Source organism: Hemicordylus capensis, chromosome 3 (genome assembly GCF_027244095.1).
Source record: "Hemicordylus capensis ecotype Gifberg chromosome 3, rHemCap1.1.pri, whole genome shotgun sequence".
In the NCBI taxonomy this organism is placed as follows: domain Eukaryota; kingdom Metazoa; phylum Chordata; class Lepidosauria; order Squamata; family Cordylidae; genus Hemicordylus; species Hemicordylus capensis.
In genome coordinates, this window is record NC_069659.1 from 91,082,981 (window position 1) to 91,104,959 (window position 21,979).

Sequence of the window (21,979 nt, forward strand, 5' to 3'; positions counted from 1 at the left end):
TTTATCTGTCTTTCATATATTTTACTATGGCTGCCAAAAATTGGTAACCTGTTGTGACTACTCTTCATCTTCAAACAACGAAAATCTACCAGTGCAATAAGCCTGGAAATACCTACCAAAGAGGTGATGATTTTTCACACTGTATGAAGCATATTTTGGTAAGAATCTTTTTGTTGTTGTTTAAAGCATATCTTTGAAAAACAACAGGAAAGAGATTTTCCCTTTTCCATATATACTTCCAGATAGATGAATATATTCAGAATTGCCTCTGCTAGACAAACATGGGAACAGTGGCTGACATTTTGACTAATGAAGAGTGCCAGAAGCATCTGTGGGGACGTGCTAAGAGGCCATGTGCAACTCCCCCAGGCCTCCTGTGCTCATGGTGTTGCGCAAGAGGGCTAATACCTCTGAGTGCTGCTGGCACTCTGTAAGAGCAGGAACATGTCACTGAGGGTCAGGGATGGGCTTCTGGTGCACAAGCAGTGCTAGATTCGCCCTCTTGTGCAACGGCGTGAACACAGAAGAAATGGAGCTCTTGGCATGCCCCCCACCCCCCGATCCTTCTAACATGCACACTTCATTAGTCAGGACGTCAGGCAGTGAAACGGTGTTCTATTCATCTTACTCTAGCAATGAAATTTGAAAACACTTCATTTTCAGCAAACATTTTTATTTAGGGATTTGGCATTTTTAGTCCAGCATGTTATAGCACTCATGGTTAAGACATGATAAAATGCATTCTGCAAAAGTACTGATGATTAAAGAATTCTCTCTCTCTCTCTCACACACACACACACCATTTTCAGTAGAGTACGGTGTTGAGTTTTGCCATTCTGTAATCCTGAATCTGGAAAGTAAAAAAACCCCAAGTATTTGCATAAATTTCATACCATATGTTTATAGCCACTGCTCTGACCTAGATGTGCTCGACATACAGTGGTCCTGCTACCAAATGGAATGAAGAAACCATGGTGTAGATAGGAGCTTGTCTGTATGTATCAGGGTTCTTTTGAACACAAGATGTGATTGAGTACCGTGGTGGTCATTTCCACCTAAGTAATCAACCTCACATCATAAAAATTTTCTAACTCTTGATAATGACAAAAGATTCCTTAATATGTAAAAGAATATGAGGCAGGATCCATGTGGATCCTGTCACTCCTGCCCAGCCTAACCCCGCTCCCAAGTCCAGCTCTTAATCGAAGGGAGCAAGCGCTCCCTTAACCTGGCTGCCAGGATCATGTGTCTCCTGGAGCTGCGTGCAGCCCGAGGAAGCACAGAGATAGGTGATCGGTGATGTGGTGATCCAATCAATGGGCTATGCTATGGCGTGAGGCACTGTGGGATATCTAGAGGCCAGGATGTGTTGTCCCGGGCTCCAGAGCTCCATGCTGCATGGCACAGTGTCGATCATCTGGAAGCATGGTCGGCGTGCCCAGCATTTTTTCCTTGTCTGGGGGAAGGTGAGTTTGAGCAGCCTTCCCCCCGACCTGCCACCCAGTCATGTGAATGGTCCCTATGTGTTATAATACATATTTGGCATTAAAGCTAAAGCACATTGGAATCAGGTGTATATTTTAATGGAGTAGCTCCTTTGTTAACTTTGTTGAAGGCTAAAGTACGTGAAAAAGCTTCTAAAATACCTGAAATAATAGTCACCAGCAGGGCAAAGAAGTATGGGATCTTCAAAGCTTTTGCACACATTCCAAACATTGAGCTTATTGCTTAGAAACATGCTGCTGCAGGCTTCCGCACTATCTAGAGCAGTTTTATCCTTGATACACAGGCCAAGCAGGGATTTTGTGCAATTTTTGTAGGGCCATCTGCTGGTCAGCTCTTGAAGAGCCTACACTTTCTGCCAGTCACCACAAAAGTAGCAATGAAAAGGGATAGGTGGCACTACAAAAGTCATGTAAGATCTTTGCTCAGCATATGTACAGAAGGCAAGATCATGCTGGGAAGCAGTGCAGAAGCCTACAGGAGTGTTGTACAGGGAGTAAGATCATGCTTAGAACTTGTGCAAAAGCTCTGAATGTCCCACACTTTATTGCCATATTGAAGAGGCTAATACTTTCACCACTAAATAAAGTGAAATTTCATTAGATACACAGAGGAAGTTTTGTGTTCCAGGAAGCCAATGGCAGTTTTGCCAGTATTTTGAGGACAGCCAGAACCTATTAGATAAATAATATCTATCTTGTGCAATATAGAACACACAAATTTATTACCGGTAACTACCTTTTCAGAAGCTGATAAACTAAAATGTAATAAACGTTTTCTTAAACTATTTTTCTTCATGTAGACATAGCAATAAAATTCATTCCCTTTTCTAATTTTATAAGATCTGCTATTGCAAGGAAACAAACCTAAAGTTAAACATTGTTTGTGCTTTTAGTACTGTTCTATTAAAGCTTAACAATTTTAAACATGCATATTTTAAAATAATGCCAAAGCAGTGTGGATTATTATCCAAACTGAGTTAAATCGTGCAATAGTTCTCAAAGTGTATGACAGGTTTCTCTGCGGGATACGACATAGTTGCTAGGGTAGTACCACTTTTTACTATCATCCCGCAATTCCGTTAACAATCAATATGCTCCCAATTTTTTCTGTTGTTTGGCAATGCACTGGGGGAGTCCTTTTTCTTGAACACTTTTTAAAGCTTTCCTTTTGGTGACCTTGTTCCTTCCCTCTTTTGCTTGATCTTTCAAAGATGCAAGTGCTTCCAGACAAACTGGCTGTCATTCTTCGGTATTACTTCTACTTGGAGAAGCTTGTTCAGTTGAGCTATAGAGGCTTAACTTTGCACTGTTTGAATGGTTTGATCAAAAGTGGCTTTGCACATGCAGTTTTGGGCCTGTTCTCATCTGTATAACACTCTCTACCATGTGGGCAAATGTGTGTCTGAAAGGGTTAAATATATCTAACATCAGTAACGTCTTTGGATATCATAACTACCAAAAGTTATGGAGGCATCAGAGTAAACATTGAACAGAAGCCTATTGCAGGGCCAGCATCAAAAGGCAGAATAGTTGGTCTGTTGCTGAGGGTTCAGATCTATCTCATTATAAATCACAATCAACTCTTTGGTGCTCACTTGATGTCCCACAGATGAATTGGAAGAACTAAGTGAGCACTAAAGCAAAGTAAAGTGTGCTGTCCAGCCGAGTTCGACTCCTGGAGCCCACAGAGCCCTGTGGTTTGTTTTGGTAGAATACAGGAGGAGTTTACCATTGCCATCTCCCGCACAGTATGAGATGATGCCTTTCAGCACCTTCCTATATCGCTGCTGCCCGATATAGTACCAGTGGGGAATTTAACTGGCAACCTTCTGCTTGTCACTACTCACATGAAAATGATCAGGCATTATAATGGTGGAATGCAATTTGAACCTTCTGCCTTAATGATGCAAGCACAACTGGGTAAAAGCCCAGACTGAGCATCTGAAACTGAGCATTTGCTCAATTTCAATTGGACTACAGCAGCTTAAACCTGAATACTATAGGTTGGAGTTGCTTAGAAAGATTTAATGCTCAAAGTGGGCAGGAATATTTTGAGAAGTTAAAGTCTGAATTCCTGAAAAATAATTGTGACAAACATCTCTTAGAGAAATGGGACTTCAACACACAAAGCCACAGTCTGTAAATCATTACAGTTTGGTAGAGATCAAGTTTGGTAGAGATCACTGAAGCACATAAGGTTCATAATTCTCTTCAGGAATGCCAGATTCTCGAAGCATCATGTTAGCTTTCAGGGATCACAGTCTGAAGCTTTGTGCTGCTCTCTGTGCTTACAGTGCCAGAGCAATGTGATGGTTTGTGTGGATATGCACCAAAATAATAGTTGGACTATTCTTTGCCGATGCAACAAGTGTTAGGATCATGCTTAAGTTACTCAGGCAATTGTGTTAGCAGAAACCTCATTTTATTATTAACTTTACGTACTGCGCCTAACTTTGACAGAAATGAACTTCCCCTGCTATAGCTAAACAAACGTAATTTCCAGCATCTGTAAGTAATGTTCTGTGAATTTTGATGCCCTCAAATGAAATACTGTAACTAATGCTGCAGAAAATAGTAGCAGCTCTTACCATGTGAAGGCCTTGGTATATAAAGGAATGTCTATAAGTGAATCCTATCACAATACCATTATATTAATGCATTGTCAGATACAAGCTAAGATACTGTATTCCGAGTTTCTAAACCAGCTCCCGTTCATGTGATCATTCAAGTGAGGTCCTAGGAGAATACACTTATGCCAAGTCATATATGTTTCCTTAGTTACATGAAAAATGTGCTCCCCAATGAGATACTGGCAATTAGCTGATTCATTAAGATAAATGATGCATCATTATATCATAGTATTTTTCTTAAAAGTGACTGTATAATACTCTCAGCCTCTCTCACTTTTCCCCCCTATAAAAAGAAAGTATTTCAGGAAAGGACACATTTTAAGTCTGTTAAATAATGTTTCAGTGTTGTCCAGATAGTGCCTATCTGCTGTTTAAGGTGGGCTGTTTTAAATAAACCTTCAGGAGAGTGTTCTATTATTTTCCTATATGTTTTACAGCACACATTGGAACTCACAGATTCTTCCATTTAGAAAACAAATAGTCATATCTTTCCAATATAAAGTGTCATGTTCACTCTTGAACGAAGAATTCCATGCAGAAGTGAGAATTCAGACATTACAATTATTAACACAGAATCTACCAATACCCATGATGTATATGTTACTAAATCTCCTCAAGAATGTTGAAAAAGAAAGTACTGAATGCTTTATTTAAGTGGAATGGAAACTAAAATCTGGAAAGGAAGCACTGAGTGAGCTACTCTTATTTCTTCTATTTGCCATTTTAATTATTTGCTTATGAACCATAAGTAAATTTCTTTGCAGGGTTCTGCATAGATTTCTAAGAAATCTATATGGGTGAAAAATGAAGCTGTAAAGAATAATCAATCAGCATCTATTTTGTATCCTACTGACAAATGTTATAACCTATTATGTAGTCTGTGCGGTGAAGAGCTCCTGTGCAGACTCCCCCGAAATAATGATAGTGACACAGCCATGTTTCAGCAGACCAACTAATACTTTTAAAATACACTCAGAGTTCAAGACTTTATTGTTTTGGGGCTTTTTTAAACAAATGGGATACTTCCTACAAATACTATTATTTGTCCAAAATCACAATAGATGCAAGTTTCCAAAGGATTTCTTAAGAAAAAATTGAATATTTTGATTTATCTGTTCTAGAACATTAGAATTTGCTTTTTTATATGATGCAAAAATCAATTATTTGACAAAAAGTATGCAGGAAAAAAAACCCCACACAGTTTATTATTGCTTAGGATCATATATTTACTCCCCTAAATTGTAAAGCTTCTTTTGCTTATTTATTATGTAAGACAAAAAGTTAAATAAAATACTGTAGCTAAAGGAATAAATTGACTTCTTTAATTTGCTTGGTTTTACAAGTACAAATAATGCATATTAATAAAATACACACAATTAAATTTAATGTTTTTTGTATTTTTAAGATTATAAATCTATATAGTTGATCTCTGTTGATCTATGTAGATAATTTTGACAATGAAATACTTAGCAGGTTTGTTCCTCACTCTGCCTAGAATCTTTCAGTCACATCTTTAAGGACTGATCTAGAGCTTTTGAATGTCAGTTGATGTTGCACAAGTACGACACAGGTCTAACAATAGATACAAAGTGCTACAAACTTACTTCTCTCTTCCCTACTCAACTTGGGCTATGAGTGCACTTGGATATGGAACTAAGTTCAATTGGCATCAAAAGGACTTATTTCCAAACAGGGTCATAGGAAGGTTGGAGTGGGCCCAGAGACTAGATTGTAAAATGCCCCACCCTCACTGAAGCTCAGCTCATGAAGTAAAGAAATCTTAAATGAGGCTGAATAGTGGTAACAAAAAGCATAGTTATATATATTAATAGACGCTTGCAGGAGAGAGGAGAGACAACACCTGCTCCTAGGTAGATCCCAGGGAGAGAGACTGGGTGCCTGCCTGTTTGCTTCTCCTGCTGCCCCCGTCTGTTATCTGCCCCCCAGGACTGGCTGCTGTGCTGAGGTGAGGCCTTGCAGGATTGGGGCCGGAGAGAAGGGTGACTTGGCAGTGTCCTGCATTCCATCTGCCTAGAGCTGCCTGCTCAGGCTTATATAGGCTTCTGCCAGGGGCAGCGGGCCCGCCACCAGCGGGGTCACCACTGAAGGGGCGACACCAAAGGGGTTTGCCATTTGGGGGGACAGAGAGGGCCAGGTCTCTTGGTCAAGGTATTTGTATATGGGTGGGGATTTAATAGTGGAGCTTCTGTTTTAATTTGTCCTTGGTGAGATAATCTTAGAATGTGTCTGGGCTTAACTGGAGATGGGGAGACGGGGCGTGTCTACTGACTGTGGGGCGGCCGTTCTGGCCGTGGTGGGGAACAGAAGAAGCAACATTGGCAGGTCAGCGGGCCATTACAGGGGAAGAGGACTTGGAAAGCTAATAGCTGTTTCCCCTTCCGGCTGTCTTGCCAGCTCTTTGACCTTGGGGAGCAGTGCTGACCACCCATGGAACCTCACCTTGCTCCTCTGTAATGCCAGGTCGGTCCAGAACAAATCAGAAACCATCCATGATTTGATTATGGATGAAGGCACCGACCTGGTATGTATTACAGAGACCTGGCTGGGGGAGGCTGGGGGCCCAGTGTGGTCCCAGCTTCTTCCTCCAGGCTACTCTGTTGAGGTGTGGGTGAGGGACTGTGGACAGGGAGGTGAAGTGGTTGTGGTCTATAAGAATAACCTTTCCCATACCAGGACCCTTGTTAGAGTGTCGGACCATATTGAATGTGTGTACTTAAGTCTGGGGACCAGGGATAGACTGGGACTCCTGTTGGTGTACCAATCGCCCCGCGACTCAACCGAGTCCCTAACTGAGCTGACGGACTTGGTCTCGGAATTGGTGTTGGAATCCCCCAGGCTTGTGGTGCTGGGGGACTTCAATGTTCACTTTGGGACCAATTTGTCCAGGGCAACTCAGGAGCTCATAGCAGCCATAACGACTATGGGCCTATCCCAAGTGGTTTCGGGGCCGACACACATTGCTGGTCACACGCTTGGTTTGGTCTTTCACTTTGATCAGGGTGGTGTTCCGTGAGTGGGGAATCCTGTGATTTCCCCATTGTCATGGACGGACCACCATCTGGTTAAGGTCGGACTCACAATCACTTCCCACCTTCACAGGGGCGAGGGACCTATTAGGATGATCCGCCAGAGAAGGTTATTGGATCCAATAGGATTTCAAGAAGCCTTGGAGAGATTTAGTGTTGGCTCTGCTGGTGATCCTGTTGATGCCCTGGTGGAGAATTGGAACAGCAAACTCACTGGGGCAGTAGACATGATTGCTCCTAAGCGTTCTCTCCGACCCGCTTCAAAATTGGCCCCTTGGTATACAGAAGAACTACGGGGGCTGAAGCAGTAAGGTAGACGACTGGAGCGCAAAGAGCATTTGAAGACCTATGCTCAGGCGATCGTGCGGTGAAGAAGTGATTCTTTTCTGCCTGTATTGAATCCGCAAGTTCACGTCCGGTGGAGTTGTTCAGGGTTGTGAGAGGGTTAGTGAGTGCCCCTCCTCCCTTAAATAAGAACCTCAAACTATCGATTACCCACTGTTTAATCAATTCCTTGTGGAAGAAATCTCTTGTATACGGGCCAACTTAGACTCCATCTCCACAATTACATCAGTGTCTGATGTGGAGGTGTCCAGTGACTCCTCTTGTATGATTAGGTTGGATCAGTTCCAGTCTGTGACTCCTGAGGATGTTGACAAGCTGATTGGAATGGTGCAGCCTAACACCTGTTCTCTTGACCCTTGTCCGACATGGTTTATATTATCTGGCAGGGGGGTTATTATAGAAGGCCTGGTAGAGATTATAAATGCGTCTCTGAGGGAAGGTAGGCTGCCTCCTTGTCTTAAGGAGTATATTATTAGACCGCATCTGAAGAAGCCTACCCTGGATCCCTTGGACTTGAACAAATACAGGTCTGTCTCCAACCTTCTGTGGCTGGGCAAGGTAATTGAGAGGGTGGTGGCCTCCCAGCTCCAGACAGTCTTGGATGAAGCTGATTATCTTGACCCATTTGAAACTGGCTTTTGGGTGGCTATGGGGTGGAGACTGCCTTGGTCGTCCTGATGGATGATCTCCAATTGGCAATTGATAGAGGAAGTGTGACTCTGTTGGTCATTCTGGACCTCTCGGCGGCTTTTGATACTATCGACGATAGTATCCTTCTGGAGTGTCTGAGGGGGTTGGGAGTTGGAGGCACTGCTTTGCAGTGGTTCCACTCCTACCTCTCGGGCAGGTTCCAGATGGTGTCCCTTGGAGACTGCTGTTTTTCAAAATCTGAACTCTTGTATGGTGTGCTCCATGGCTCCATATTGTCTCCAGTGTTGTTTAACATCTACATGAAACCGCTGGAAGAGATCATCAGGAGATTCGGTAAAGGGTGCTATCAGTATGCTGATTACACCCAAATCTATTCCTCCATGTCAGCATCATCGGGGGAGGGCATAACCTCCCTAAATGCCTGCCTGGAGTCAGTGACAGGGTGGATGAGGGAGAACAAACTGAGACTGAATCCGGCTAAGACGGAGGTACTCGTTGTCCGGGGTCGGAACTTGAGAGATGATTTTGATCTGCCTGTTCTGGATGGGGTCACACTTCCCCAGAAGGAACAGGTATGCAGCTTAGGGGTGCTTCTCTATCTGAGCCTCTCCCTGCTGTCCCAGGTTGAGGCAGTGGCCAGAGGTGCCTTCTATCAGCTTCGGCTGATACAGCATCTGCATCCGTTTCTTGAGATAGATGACCTCAAAACAGTGGTACATCTTCTGGTAACCTCCCGACTGGATTACTGTAATGCGCTCTATGTGGGGCTGCCCTTGTACGTAGTCCAGAAACTACAGTTGGTCCAGAATGCGGCAGCCAGGCTGGTCTCTGGGTCATCTCGGAGAGACCATATAACTCTTGTATTGAAGGAGCTACACTGGCTGCCGATATGTTTCCGGGCAAAATACAAGGTGCTGGTTATAACCTATAAAGTCCTAAAAAGTTTGGGCCCTGGGTATTTAAGAAAACGCCTTCTTCTGCATGAACCCCACTGCCCACTGAGATCTGCTGGAGAGGTCCGTCTGCAGCTGCCACCGGCTCGTCTGGTGGCCACTCAGGGACAGGCCTTCTCCGCTGCTGCCCCGAGGCTTTGGAATGTGCTCCCTAGTGAAATAAGAGCCTCCCCATCTCTGACAGCTTTTTAAAAGTCTTTAAAAACACATCTCTTCACCCAGGCTTTTAATTAATGTGGTTTTAATGCTGTTTTAAAATATTATTTTAAAATTTTTAAATTGTTGTAATGTCTGTGTTCCCTCACCCCCTCATTTTTGTCTTATCGAATGTTTTACTTTGTTTTTATTCTGTTGTAAACCACCCAGAGATGTAAGTTTTGGGTGGTATAAAAATGTTTTAGTAATAAACAAACAAATAAATAAAATATAACCTATGTGCCACAATAGAACATCATCCTAAATTATTTTTTTAAAGGTTTTGTAAACTGAGGATGATGAAAGTAATTTAATGGTACTAGAGAAAGACTTGCTGTTCCTGTAGCTCCAGGTCTTAACACTCACATCAGTTTAGGAGAATGAATACAACTGAAGGAAGCCTGGGTGGGTTCGTGGCTGAGGGAGTCAGTCATGTGGCTTGCCTCGGGGAGGGGGAAGGCAGTGGGCCCCCAGACAACTGTCTCCTCTTGCCCTATTATAGTTACACCCCTGCTCCAAATAAAAATTGTAAGGATCAAGGTGATTACTTCCTTTGAAAATACAGTTATGGCAGACCTCAGGTGTGTTTAGTCTGTAGAGGGCATCTTTGTGACAGTACCAATGCTTTCCCAATGTATTTTGTATTTTAAAAACCCTATAAAAGGAAAGCATGAATCATAGCATAAAGATGTAAACAATTCATGATATTTTTTTAGACAGCTGCAGTATATTGACTTGTGGGACATATACTTCAAAATATTACAGAAGCTTATACACTACGAATACAAGTTTATTCTTAATCCTGAGTACTTGATGGAAATTTTATAACTCTGGGAAGGTAATCAGTTCTGCCTGGACACAATTCTTCTTCTCATTCTCTTCAAATCCACATACCAACACACTAGAGTTGCTGAAGAAATGTTGCTGTCAATAAATAATCTCTTCATTTATTTTCTTAATATGTAATGAGGAGTTCTATAACTTAGTCCAGAAGAAAAACTCATATTGCAAAAAAATATAGGCACTATAATGAAATATTTTCAAAACCACTTCATCAAGCAAACAGTCTGAAAGGCGACATCAGCCACACAGCAGAAAAGGTGTTTTACTAACCTGGACATTTTAATAGCATTACACATTTTCAGTGGGCTACTTCTGGATTTCAGGCTGCCTGGCTGGCTCCTTCAGACTTTGTCCAGACACATTTTGTATATTAGTCTCTCACAAAGACCGTTATAAAATCGTTTTTGTACAGAAATTGTGAGCAGTTGCCAAGTTTTATGCAGAAAACAATGTGATTACCAGCTGTACAGAACTCTCTATATACACCTTTAGTTGAGTGTCCTAAAGGAAGGCCCACAGACTTTCCCAATGCTACAGCTGCTAGCCAGAAAGACCTTATACAGCTGTTCTGTATAAAATAGGAATTCTTTTTTAGTACATCTGAAGCATTTTTTAAAAAGTCAGGCTTATGACAGTTTGTAAATCAATGTTGATGTTCCTTTCTCCTTCAAGACAATATGTCATCTTGTATGCACAAGAACAGGACATTAAAAAAGCAAATACAAAAGTGATACTCCCACTTAATCTACTTTTGCTTCAATATGTCCACACTTCATTAGTTTTCATTTACAAAAAGGAAATTAAATGAAGGAAAATTTCCAGTGCAAAATTTTCCAGAGTATAACTTGAAATAAAATAAACCATGTTTTTTCCCATAATTGTACCAAAATTTTGTACTCTTGTTAGTCCGGTAAGAAAAATCCATGGTTTATTTATTGATTTAGAAAAGTTTCTACCCCATTATTCTATACAAGCTATTTAAAGCAGATTACAATACTATATACCATACAACACCTATAAACGAAACATTTTACAACATAGAAACTAACATATACAAAAAATGCAGGATCAGAAAAACATTAATATTTTATTTATTTATTAAACTTCTATACTGCCCAAACTTTCGTCTCTGGGTGGTTAACATAAAACAAAACACAGATAGAAAGTTAAAACAATTTAACAATTTAATCAACCATAAAATTAAAACAGACAATTTTAAAAAGCTGGGAAAGCTTGGGTGAAAAGATGGGTTTTCAGATGTTTTTTAAAAAATTGCCAGAGATGGGGAGGATCATATGTCAACAGGGAGCGCATTCCATAATCTCGGGGCAGTAACAGAGAAGGCCCGTCTCTGTGCAGCCACCAGACGAGTTGGAGGTAACTGGAGATGGACCTCTTCAGATGACCTCAATGGACGGTATGGCTCATAGTGAAGAAGACACTCTCTTAAATATCCAGAGCCTAAGCCATATAGGGCTTTATAACTAGCACTTTGTATTTTGCCTGGAAACCAATTGGCAGCCAGTGAAGCTCCATGAGCAAAGGAGTAATGTGGTCTCTCTGAGATGACCCAGAGACCAACCTGGCTGTTGCATTCTGAACCAACTGAAATTTCTGGACTACGTACAAAGGCAGCCCCACATAGAGCGCATTACAAAAGTCAAGTCTAGAGGTTACCAACAGATGTACCACTGTTTTGAGGTCACAGATCTCAAGAAATGGGTGCAGCTGGCATATCAGCCGAAGCTGATAGAAAGCACCCCTGGCTACCACCTCAACCTGAGAAACCAAGGAGAGGTGTGGATCCAGAAGTACTCCCAGACTGCAAACCTGTTCCTTTTGGGGAAGTGTGACCCCATCTAGAACAGGTAGATCAAGATCATCTCTGGAGTTCTGACCCCGCACAATAAGTACCTCCATCTTATCTGGATTCAGCCTCAGTTTATTCTCCCTCATCCAGTCCATTACTGCTTCCAGGCAGGCATTTAGGAAGAATATGCCAGCTCCTGAAGAAGTTGACACGGAGAAGTAGATCTGAGTGTCATCTGCACCAAATCTCCTGATGATCTCTCCCAGCGGTTTCATGTAGATGTTAAAAAGCATTGGGGAAAGTATGGAGCCTTGAGGGACACCATACTTAAGCTCATATCTCAAAGAGCAACAGTCTCCAATCGACACCATCTGGAATCTGTCCAAGAGGTAGGAGTGGAACCACTGTAAAACAGTGCCTCCCACCTGCAACACTCTCAGATGTTCCAGAAGGATACTATGGTTGATAGTATTAAAAGCCGCTGAGAGATCCAAAAGGACCCACAGAGTCACACTTCCTCTGCCAATTCCCAATTGGAGATCATCCATCAAGCCAACCAAGGAGGTCTCCACCCTATAGCCCGCCTGAAAGCCAGTTTGAAGTGGGTCTAGATAATCAGTTTCTTCCTAGACCACCTGGAGCTGAGAGGCCACCACCCTCTCAATTACCTTGCCCAGCCATGAGAGGTTGGAAACAGGCCTATAATTGCTCAACTCTGAGGGATCTAATGCAGGCTTCTTTAGAAGAGGTCTAATGATTGCCTCCTTTAGACAAGGAGACATCCTGCCCTCCCTCAGAGAAAAATTTATGATCTCTACCAGGCCTCCAAGAGCCTCCATGTTAGATAGAACAAGCCATGTTGGACAAGGGTCAAGAGAACAAGTGGTAGGCCTCACCGCTCCAAGCAGCTTCTCTACATCCTCAGGAGTCACAAACTGAAACTGATCCAGATGAATCGCATAAGAGGAGTTGTTGGACACCTCCAGTTCAGACATCAAATTAATTGGAGTCTCCATCTAGGTCGGCCCAAATCCGAGAGGTTTTATCTGCAACAAACTCTTTAAACACATCACAGCGGTAACTGATGACTCCAAATTCTGGTTCAAAGGGGGCGGGGCGGATACTAGTCCCCTCACAACCCTGAACAACTCTGCTGAGTGTGAACTCGCAAAGGCAATACAGGCAGAAAAGAACTGATTCTTTGCCGCACATATTCCCTGGGCATAGATCTTTAAATGTGCTCTATGTTGTAATCTGTAGGATTTGAGCCGAGTCTTTCTCCACTTGCACTCCAGTTGCCTACCTTGCTGCTTCAGCCCCCGTATACCAGGGGCCAATTTTGAAGTGGGTCAGAAGGGACACTTGGGAGCAATCGAGTCTACTACTCTGGTGAGCAAGTTGTTCCAATTCTCAACCAGAGCATCAACGCGATCCCCGGCAAAGCCAACATTGAATCCCTCCAAGGCTTGTTGGAATCCTAAAGAATCCAATAACCTCTTCAGGCGGACCATTCTAATAGGCCCCTCACCCCTATGGAGGTGGGAAGTGGTTGTATGTCCAACCTTAACCAGATGATGGTCTGTCCATGTGGGGAGATCACAGGAGTCCCCACCCACAGAACACCACCTTGATCAGAGTAGACGACCAAATCAAGCGTGTGACCTGCAATATGCGTCGGTCCAGAGACCGCTTGGGATAGGCCTATAGTTGTCATGGCCGCTATGAACTTCTGAGCTGCCCTGGACAAATTGGTACTGAAATGGACATTGAAATCCCCCAGCACCAAAAGTCTGGGAGACTCAAACGCTAGTTCCGCAATCAACTCCGTGAGCTCAGTAAGTGATTCCGTTGGGCAGTGGGGCGATCGGTACACCAAAAGAAGTCCCAATCTATCCCTGGTCCCCAAACTTAAGTAGACACATTCAATATGGTCTGATACCCTAACAGGGACCCTGGTGAGGGAGATGTTATCCTTATAGACCACAGCCACTCCATCTCCCTGCCCACGTCCCCTCACCTGCTCCTCTGAAGAATATTCTGGAGGAAGAAGTTGGAAACAGACTGGACCACTAGCCTCCCCAACCAAATCTCGGTAATACATGCCAGGTCAGCCCCTTCATCCATGATCAAATCATGGATGAGTTCAGGCTTATTTTGGACCGACCTGGCATTGTAGAGAAGCAAGGTAAGGCTATGTGGGTTGGTAGCAGTGCTCCCCGAGATCAAAGAGCTGGCAGGACAGCCAGAAGGGGAGAAAGCTAATAAATTTCTTACTACCCTTCCCCTGGAACGGCCTGCTGACCTGCCAAAATTTCTTCTTCTATGCCCCACCACCACTGGGATAGCTGCCCCATAGTCAACGAAGGCGACTCCTGTCTCCCCATCTCCAGACGAACCCAAACACATTGCAGCAACTTCAACCCAATTCCCAAACAGCTAAAAACTGATTAAACAGAAGCCCTCTAGCCCTCACCCTCGTTCTCCCCCAAAGGGGTGACCCCCTTTGGTGGCGACTCCACTGCCACAAGCAGCGTTCCTATAAAGCCCAAGGCTGAGCAGATGACCCGAGGCACAGCAGAGTCACTTAGGGGCTGGTCTCAGTCCTGCACACACTCCCCACAGATGTTACCTAGAGGCAGCAACCCCACAGGGGACGCAGGAGCAGGCAGGCAACAGCAGAAGGAGCCCCCAGGACCCACCTGGTCTCTCAACCCAGGCAGCACTGGGTGGGAAGCAGATGGACTTCTCCCTCTCCTCTGCTGGGCTCCGCTTCAATAGAGCAAGTTCTATTCAGTCAACAAGCAAATGCCTGTTAAAACAAATAGTCTTAACTGCTATGTGAAAAATAAACAAGGATGGAGCGAGGCAGACCTTCCCCAGGAGGGTGTCCTAAAGCTTAGGTGCCCCTACAGAAGAAGTCATGCCTGTCCATCTAATGATGAGAAGGCACAGAGCAGGGTGTCTGATGCTAACTTTACTACTTGGACAAGTTCACGTGGGAGAAGGCAGTTTTAAACATACTGCAGTACCCAGACTATACAGGGTCACATTGGCCCCATCCAAAACCATTCAGCAGGGCAACCAAGCTGGTCTCAGTCCCACAACTAGGATGGAAGCCATATAGGAATGGTTGGATCCAAATAATCAGTTCCTACAGAAATACTTGGAGCTGAGTCTTCACAACATGTATAACCTTGTCCAAATAGGTTTTGATGCCAAACCATAGTGATTAACATCATTAGAATAGGGAGACCCTCATTTCCCATGGGGTCTCCTTTCACAGATTCATTTATTTGTGGGCCCCCATCCTGCATACTAATTCAGTTATTGTGGGGGTAACAAGTTCAGCTTATTAGCGGTTTTCTATCCCCCTCAATAACTGAATTTCCACCCGTTCGCTCATACCAGTTGGGAACCAGGGAGAGTGGCCATTAAATGGTCACTCTTTCCACTGCTCAGCCGGCATGCTGGGAAGCTTAAAGCGGAGCAAGAGTGACCAGGTGCCTTCCTTGCGGCCTTGCTGCTTCTTGAATGGCTGCTGCTTAAAGTCTCCCTGCTTCCCATTTGGCACACAAGGAGGGTTAAAGAGTTGGCATGATTGGTTGGAACACTCTTTAAGTGCCCCAGCCGTTTTCACGGCCTTAAGTGCTGAATCTTACCCCATATTTTGACTTAGGTTAAGCACTCAAATATCACGGATTCACTGTTCACTGTGCAGCAATTAATTAGACAAAAAGAGTAGAGAACCTACAGATATTTCAGCTAAATTAAATTTCATGGATTCTCTCCTGTGTCTGAAACCCTGAGGAGCTGCTGACAATCAGTGCACAGAATACAGAATGGTCAGACTAAATGTAAGGCAGCTTAATAAGTTTTGTGTTGAATACACCCTTATGCACATCACTATATACAGAAGTACACCTACCCACACAATCCATTCATCCTTTTTTTGCAGCAGATGACTCATGAGGGCAGAGCATATTCATGCAAGAGCTTACACTCATGAGTGCGAAAATGTTTTACTTGTTGAGATTTTGTGTGAACATATGAAGTTGCCTTATATTTGGTGAGACCACTAGTTTACTCTCCAAGTTCTCAAGCAGAGGTCTTTCCCAGTTCCTCTACCAGAGGTTGTGTGTATGTTGTTGTTTTTTTAACTGGTAATTGAACATGAGACTTTCTACATACAAAGTATGTGCTCTAACATGGAGAAGTGGATCCCTGCGCTATGGAATCAGAACTGCTCCTGTGCCCCCATTATGCATACAGCCTATATGCCAGGGTGAAGTGTGTTCTTTAGTCCCCATTTCCTTTTCTAAATTTGAAAGTTCCAAACTTCTTAGGATTTCTTCACAGGGACAATGCTTCAATCCCAATCATTTTAATAGCCCTTTTCTGTTCCTTCTCAAGCTCTCTGATATTTTTTTGAGATGAAATGATCAGAACTAAACACAGTTGTCTATATATGGATTCACCATAGATTTATATCACATATTTTTTCAGATTTTTCCCTAATGATAAATTGGATTTTTGTCATTCTCCCTACATAAGAAGTTGGCATTCAAACCTTTTGAATGATTAGAGGTGCCCCAAGTTAAGACACACAGCACTAATTTCTTTAAAAAATTGTTTTGATACAAACTATTATAAAACACCTAAGCAGTAGGCATCACATTAGCAAAATCATTCCCCTTCTCTCCTACACAGAACATCTCTTAATAGTGCCTGCTGCAACACGTGTGCAAAAGAAAAGAAAGTTGTTTCCTTCCATTATTCAAACTATTATTTATGCATTTGCAAATATATCAAGATTTAATCTCTTATTTGACTAAGATTTAATCAACCAAAATTCTTTAATTATGTTATATCCCTAATATACCTGTCAGCATATATGTAGTTAGGATTTACCCCCAAAAGGTACAACACTTTGTACTTAGACTTGTACTGAATTTCATCTGCTATTCTGTTGTTCACTCAACGATTTTGAAAATTTTCTTTTGGAGCTCTTTACTGCCTACTTGGAATCTCTTTATAGCTAGTTACCATTCTGAATAATCCACAAGCTTGGTTATCATTCATAAAACAAGCCAAAGCATATATTCAGTTACTAAAACTGTGTATTTATTCTGCTTCCTGATTTTTAATAAGTTCCTGATTTTTAAGAAGTTAATGATCCATAAGGGGACATATCCTCATTTTATGATGAATAAATTTTCTAGGGGGCCTCTGATGAGGAACTTTAATACATCCTAAGAGTCCTAAAAGCTAACTGTGGCAAAGTATCCATTTTCAGAAGCCATGCTGATTCTTACGTAGTAAGACTTGTCCTTCTATATATTTAACCACTAGAAGATTATTAGCAAGGCATTTCCCTATGTATTTATCTTGAGTACCTCCTGAGGGGGGAAAGTCATAAAAGCACAGGCATGCTATTCCTCATGAGTGGCACAGCCTTGCCTTTATTCATAATTCTGCAGCTAACAGCACACGTCAGCATTAAAAAGCGTGGAGGTAAAACATCTGGGTAAGAAGCCTGCCCGGAATACAAAAGGACCTCTCAAATACATTGCTGAAATTTCCATCTATTTCATTATACCAGTTCATGTTTAAAGAACACCTGAGTTATGAAATCAATATATAATATGCAATAATACATATTATATAAATAGAAAAGCTGTGAATTTAGAGTCCCAGAGAGTCTAGCATAATTGTTTCACTTTTTTGTTTGTTAAACAATATTGCACTATATAAACAATTATGGATGTTACAGTGTAAAACAATATAGAACAGGGGTCAAAATCCTCACTTTCAATTAAAGAACAGCTTAATCTCCAGTAATTTATAGTCAAGCTATCCAGCTTCCAATATGCAGGGATTACTCTAATCCACCATTACAGGACAACTTCTTTGCTTTCTTTAAGGCTTCTTGGATTTGGTATTTGAGCCAATAGAGTTACATTTTCTAATATTTTATGAAGTGAACTTTAACCTATAAAAACCCTGCTTCTTCTGTCTGTAAGACAGGCATGCACTTGGGGTCACTTTCTTAACTGAACATTAAGGAGTCCATTAGAACCAATGGCAGTTCTCATTAGGTCAGGTTACCTACAGTTCCTTGGCCTTATGTGTAGGAATTGGTTTCAGACTACTATCTAAGTGACCATGCTACAAGCTTGAATCCTGCAGGCCTCAGCAACAAAGCCCAGAAGCATATTCCTGCATTCAGGAGCTTAGGAAAGCACAGCAAGACGCTGAACATATCACATGTCTACTTGTTTTTGGTATTTTATTATGAAATTGTCAGGGTCAGAGGACTCAGCTGTGTATCCAACAAGGAAAAATGATACACATGCAAAAGCAAGATCTCTAAAAGCTACAAGATGAAAGAGCACGGAGTTTAATGCACAAGGTATGACCCAGCAAATAACACTGCGGTTGGGTTCTGCCACACATTAAGGGAGGAGGATGTTATAGATTTATATACAGATAAATCCTTTTTGTAGGCACTGCTATTTATGAAATGCTCCAGCAAAAGGAAGCTACCAAATGGTACAGTTAAACTCAGATCTACTTCTAAATAAGTAGAAGGCTATAGAGTCTTAAAGGAATCATCTCATAATACCAAAATATTTATGTGTAACCCTCAGAGACATATTTTAGAAGCCAAAATGTCCTTTTGGAGGGAGGAGAGGGCAGTGAAAATTGCTCCCCCTCCCACTCCATGTGCATTTGTCTGCTTAGCAACATGCTGGTTGAGTTCCAAGACACGGTTTCTGCAGGCACACTACTCTGTTTTTGCTCAAACAATGTTGCACAGAATGAGCAAGTGTTGGATGGTGGTGGGGAGGTGATCAGTTGGGAAAATTTTGACCTTTGTACATACTAAGCTTTTGTAAAGACTGAGGCTCCAAACCAACTCAGAATATGCAGAGCCCTTTCTAAAAAGCTGAAAGTATTCTTGATCAGCTGTTGTGTGAGGAAGAGGGAGTAGGGGTGTGTGTGGGTGTGTGTGTGTTGGGGGTGGGGAAGAGAATTAATCCCATTAATAATTGTACGTTATGACTTACAACTAATTTTCAAAAAGTATAACTAAACTTTACTTAGCATTTAGCCATTTTACACCAGAGATAGTGTGGTGTAGTGGTTAGAGTGCTGGACTAGGACCAGGGAGAACCGAGTTCAAATCCCCATTCAGCCATAATACTTGCTGGGTGACTCTGGGCCAGTCACTTCTCTCTCAGCCTAACCTACTTCACAGGGTTGTTGTGAGGAGAAACTTAAGTATGTAGTACACCGCTCTGGGCTCCTTGGAGGAAGAGCGGGATATAAAATGTAAATAATAATAATTTTTCCACAGACCGAGCTACTGTTAAACTATTACATTCTATCATTTTAATATCCTAAATACTATTTCACAAAATGTATTCATTCCCTCCTATGGATGCATACAAAAGAAAGCAGTATAAGTATTAGATTTAGAATATAGACTATAAATGGAAGTACTAAGATCTACAAGAACAAGATTACACAAAGTTCCCTATAACAAATTTCAGTTAATTGATTCATGTCAAACATTAGAAATTAAAGCTTTCATGCTGACCATAAGGTTCCTCTTATATCTATATGTAGACTAGAAAGAAAAACAAAAACAAAAAGCCCCCCAAATCAAGGGTCATTGAAGTGAGTTCCTAGGAAATTAAATGATGCAAAATTATTATTTTTTTGCTTGGTACACAGTGTTTGAATTCTTCAGCCTCAGGTAATTTCGGTTTGATATACTGACTCCAGGCAAGCATAAGCCAGTAGTGTTGAACACAAAAATGTCTTCTTAAAGAGTAGGTGTTTCACCTCATCCCAAAATTACTGCTGCTTTGGAATTATAAGGTTTCTTAACATATCAAAAGAATTGCCATCAGGGTGCACCGTCACTATGCCTTTGCCTTCCTCATGAACTTGAAGGAATCCACAATCATCTATTCCAACGATCCAGGCTACCGGCCCATCATCACTTCCAAGGCGGATTTGCTTACCACTGCAAACAGAACACAAAAATTGCTCACTTAATTAAGACAGCAGCCAACATGACCAGGCAGCCCTCTGTTAACATGAGGGACCTGCCAGGGCTGCCATGCAGCTTGAAAGACAGCCCCAAATGCTGGAGTATGGTGGGGATGCTTTGGAGGGACTTCAGACTGCTTCCAGGCAGCCATGCAGGGCTCCTTCTCTTAGAAACACTCAAGTAAAAGCAGTTTTAAGTCGCTCCACAGCAGTCCTGTCGTGCTTCACCATCAGGGCTGCCTTTCAAGTTGTGCAGCCGCCGCGATGGGTCCTTAACACTGACAGAGGCCTATTCCTCATGTCATCCAATGTATAAGGTTCCATAAAACAAAATTATGCTAGTTTTAACTAAATTCCTCCCCTTCATCAACCTTTATTTGAGATCTGATTATTTGAATTTTCTAGATTCATTTTGTGTAGTCCCATACTTTAGCAAACATTCCCGTTTAACCAATCATCATCATCATCATCATCATCATCATCCAGGACCACTGTATGCTATGCTTACAGAGTAGCATAAGCAAAAGATGCATCATTGCCCAGAGAAGATTATACATTTGATCAGCCAAATCCTCTGGATGTATTTTCAGACAACTGAATGACACTGTGGGTGAATAAATAATTCAATATTGAAAATGTGCTTATGTTTTTTAAAAAAAAGCTTTGAAAAATCATTATTAAGAGAATAATGTATCATTCAATTTGAAGGATAAATTAAGTTAGAATTGTTTCTAACGGAAACATTATGAAAAGCTTAGAAAATTGAAAGGATAAATTTATCTACCTGTGCACCCAGTACTTATAGTACAGGGGAAGAACTCCATTAGGCCCTTGCTCTTGAAAGGTGTTGATCAGTTTTTCCAGCACAGTCACACTTCTTGCAATCAGGGAGTCGGCACTTAAAGGCTTCAAGTTTGTATTATTTATCTTATTGTGCTCCATAATGAGATCATTGATGCATATAGTAGGATTGCTGTTATTTACATTAAATCCACAGCCTGAGGAAGAACAAGTAATCAAAAAGGTGGAATAGGAAATGTTCCATTTCTCTACACAAGTCTCCTGTTTGTTTTAATCACAAGACAAACCCATTCATCCAGACAGCTGCAAAAATCTTTCTACAGTTTTCCAGGAGAGCTGTGTTTTCAATAATGATGAAAGATGACACAATCTTGTATAAACTCAAATCCATCTTCTTTACTAAAGACCAGTCAGCTGGGCTCACATTTATAACAGTGCTTGCCCCTCTTTCCCCTCTAATAAAAGCCCATTCAAACAATTCCAAGGCAGTCCATATCCAGACATGTACCCTATGAATAAGCCTCATTTAAAAACAGGGACATTTTTGTGAAGTAGTGCAGCATTTTGTCAGTTGTTACGTGGTGAAAATAAACATTTCCTGTTGGTAGACAGGTAGGCACCCATCCCAGTCCACTTCTGGGAACAGACACTGTGATTGTGCACACATTGCTTCCTACCTGCAAGGGCTGTCCAATTAATTTCAATGGAGAAAGCACATCTGCAGGAACATTCTTCAGCCTGTGTCTGTTCCTTAAGTTGAAATAAATGGGGCATCCCATACATCGAATGGATGTGTGCACACTGGAATGCATACAAAACTCTGGATACAGGCAAGTGCATTTTAATTTGAGAGAGGGAGAAAGATGTGGCTAAGAAATGCTGCTATTTACCACAGTTCCAAAAACTGCAGGTTTCCCCTCAGCTTCCCTGAGAAAAGCCCAGAGGATTCCACCATCAAGCCAACTTTCAGATTTCTAAGGCTCTCTTGCCAGACGCTGTTTGAGCTTCATTTCTCACCCAGCTTTCTAGCAAGGGATAATATTATTGGCAGAAAGCCACTACGTTCAAATACAGTTCTCAGGACCATCTCGATCAGGCCTCCTAAACATGGCTCTAAGAAGTGTACACACAAATTTGGTGC

General features: G+C 42.0%; 1 protein-coding gene across 2 annotated transcripts in view; it reads right to left on the bottom strand.

The window, feature by feature from the left end:
- Positions 1-10,095: 10,095 nt before the first annotated feature.
- Positions 10,096-21,979, bottom strand: part of HLCS (holocarboxylase synthetase) — a 156,457-nt gene continuing 144,573 nt past the window's right edge. Inside the window, exons 10-11 of one of the 2 annotated variants that reach the window (XM_053308220.1) lie at positions 20,822-21,035; positions 10,096-20,011 (exon numbers count right to left, since the gene is read on the bottom strand). In XM_053308220.1, the coding sequence (XP_053164195.1) occupies positions 19,840-20,011; positions 20,822-21,035 (386 nt within the window). In that variant the 3' untranslated portion in view covers positions 10,096-19,839. Of the gene's footprint in view, positions 20,012-20,821; positions 21,036-21,979 lie in introns of those variants that run through there. The other variant, XR_008319210.1, reaches the window with a different exon arrangement.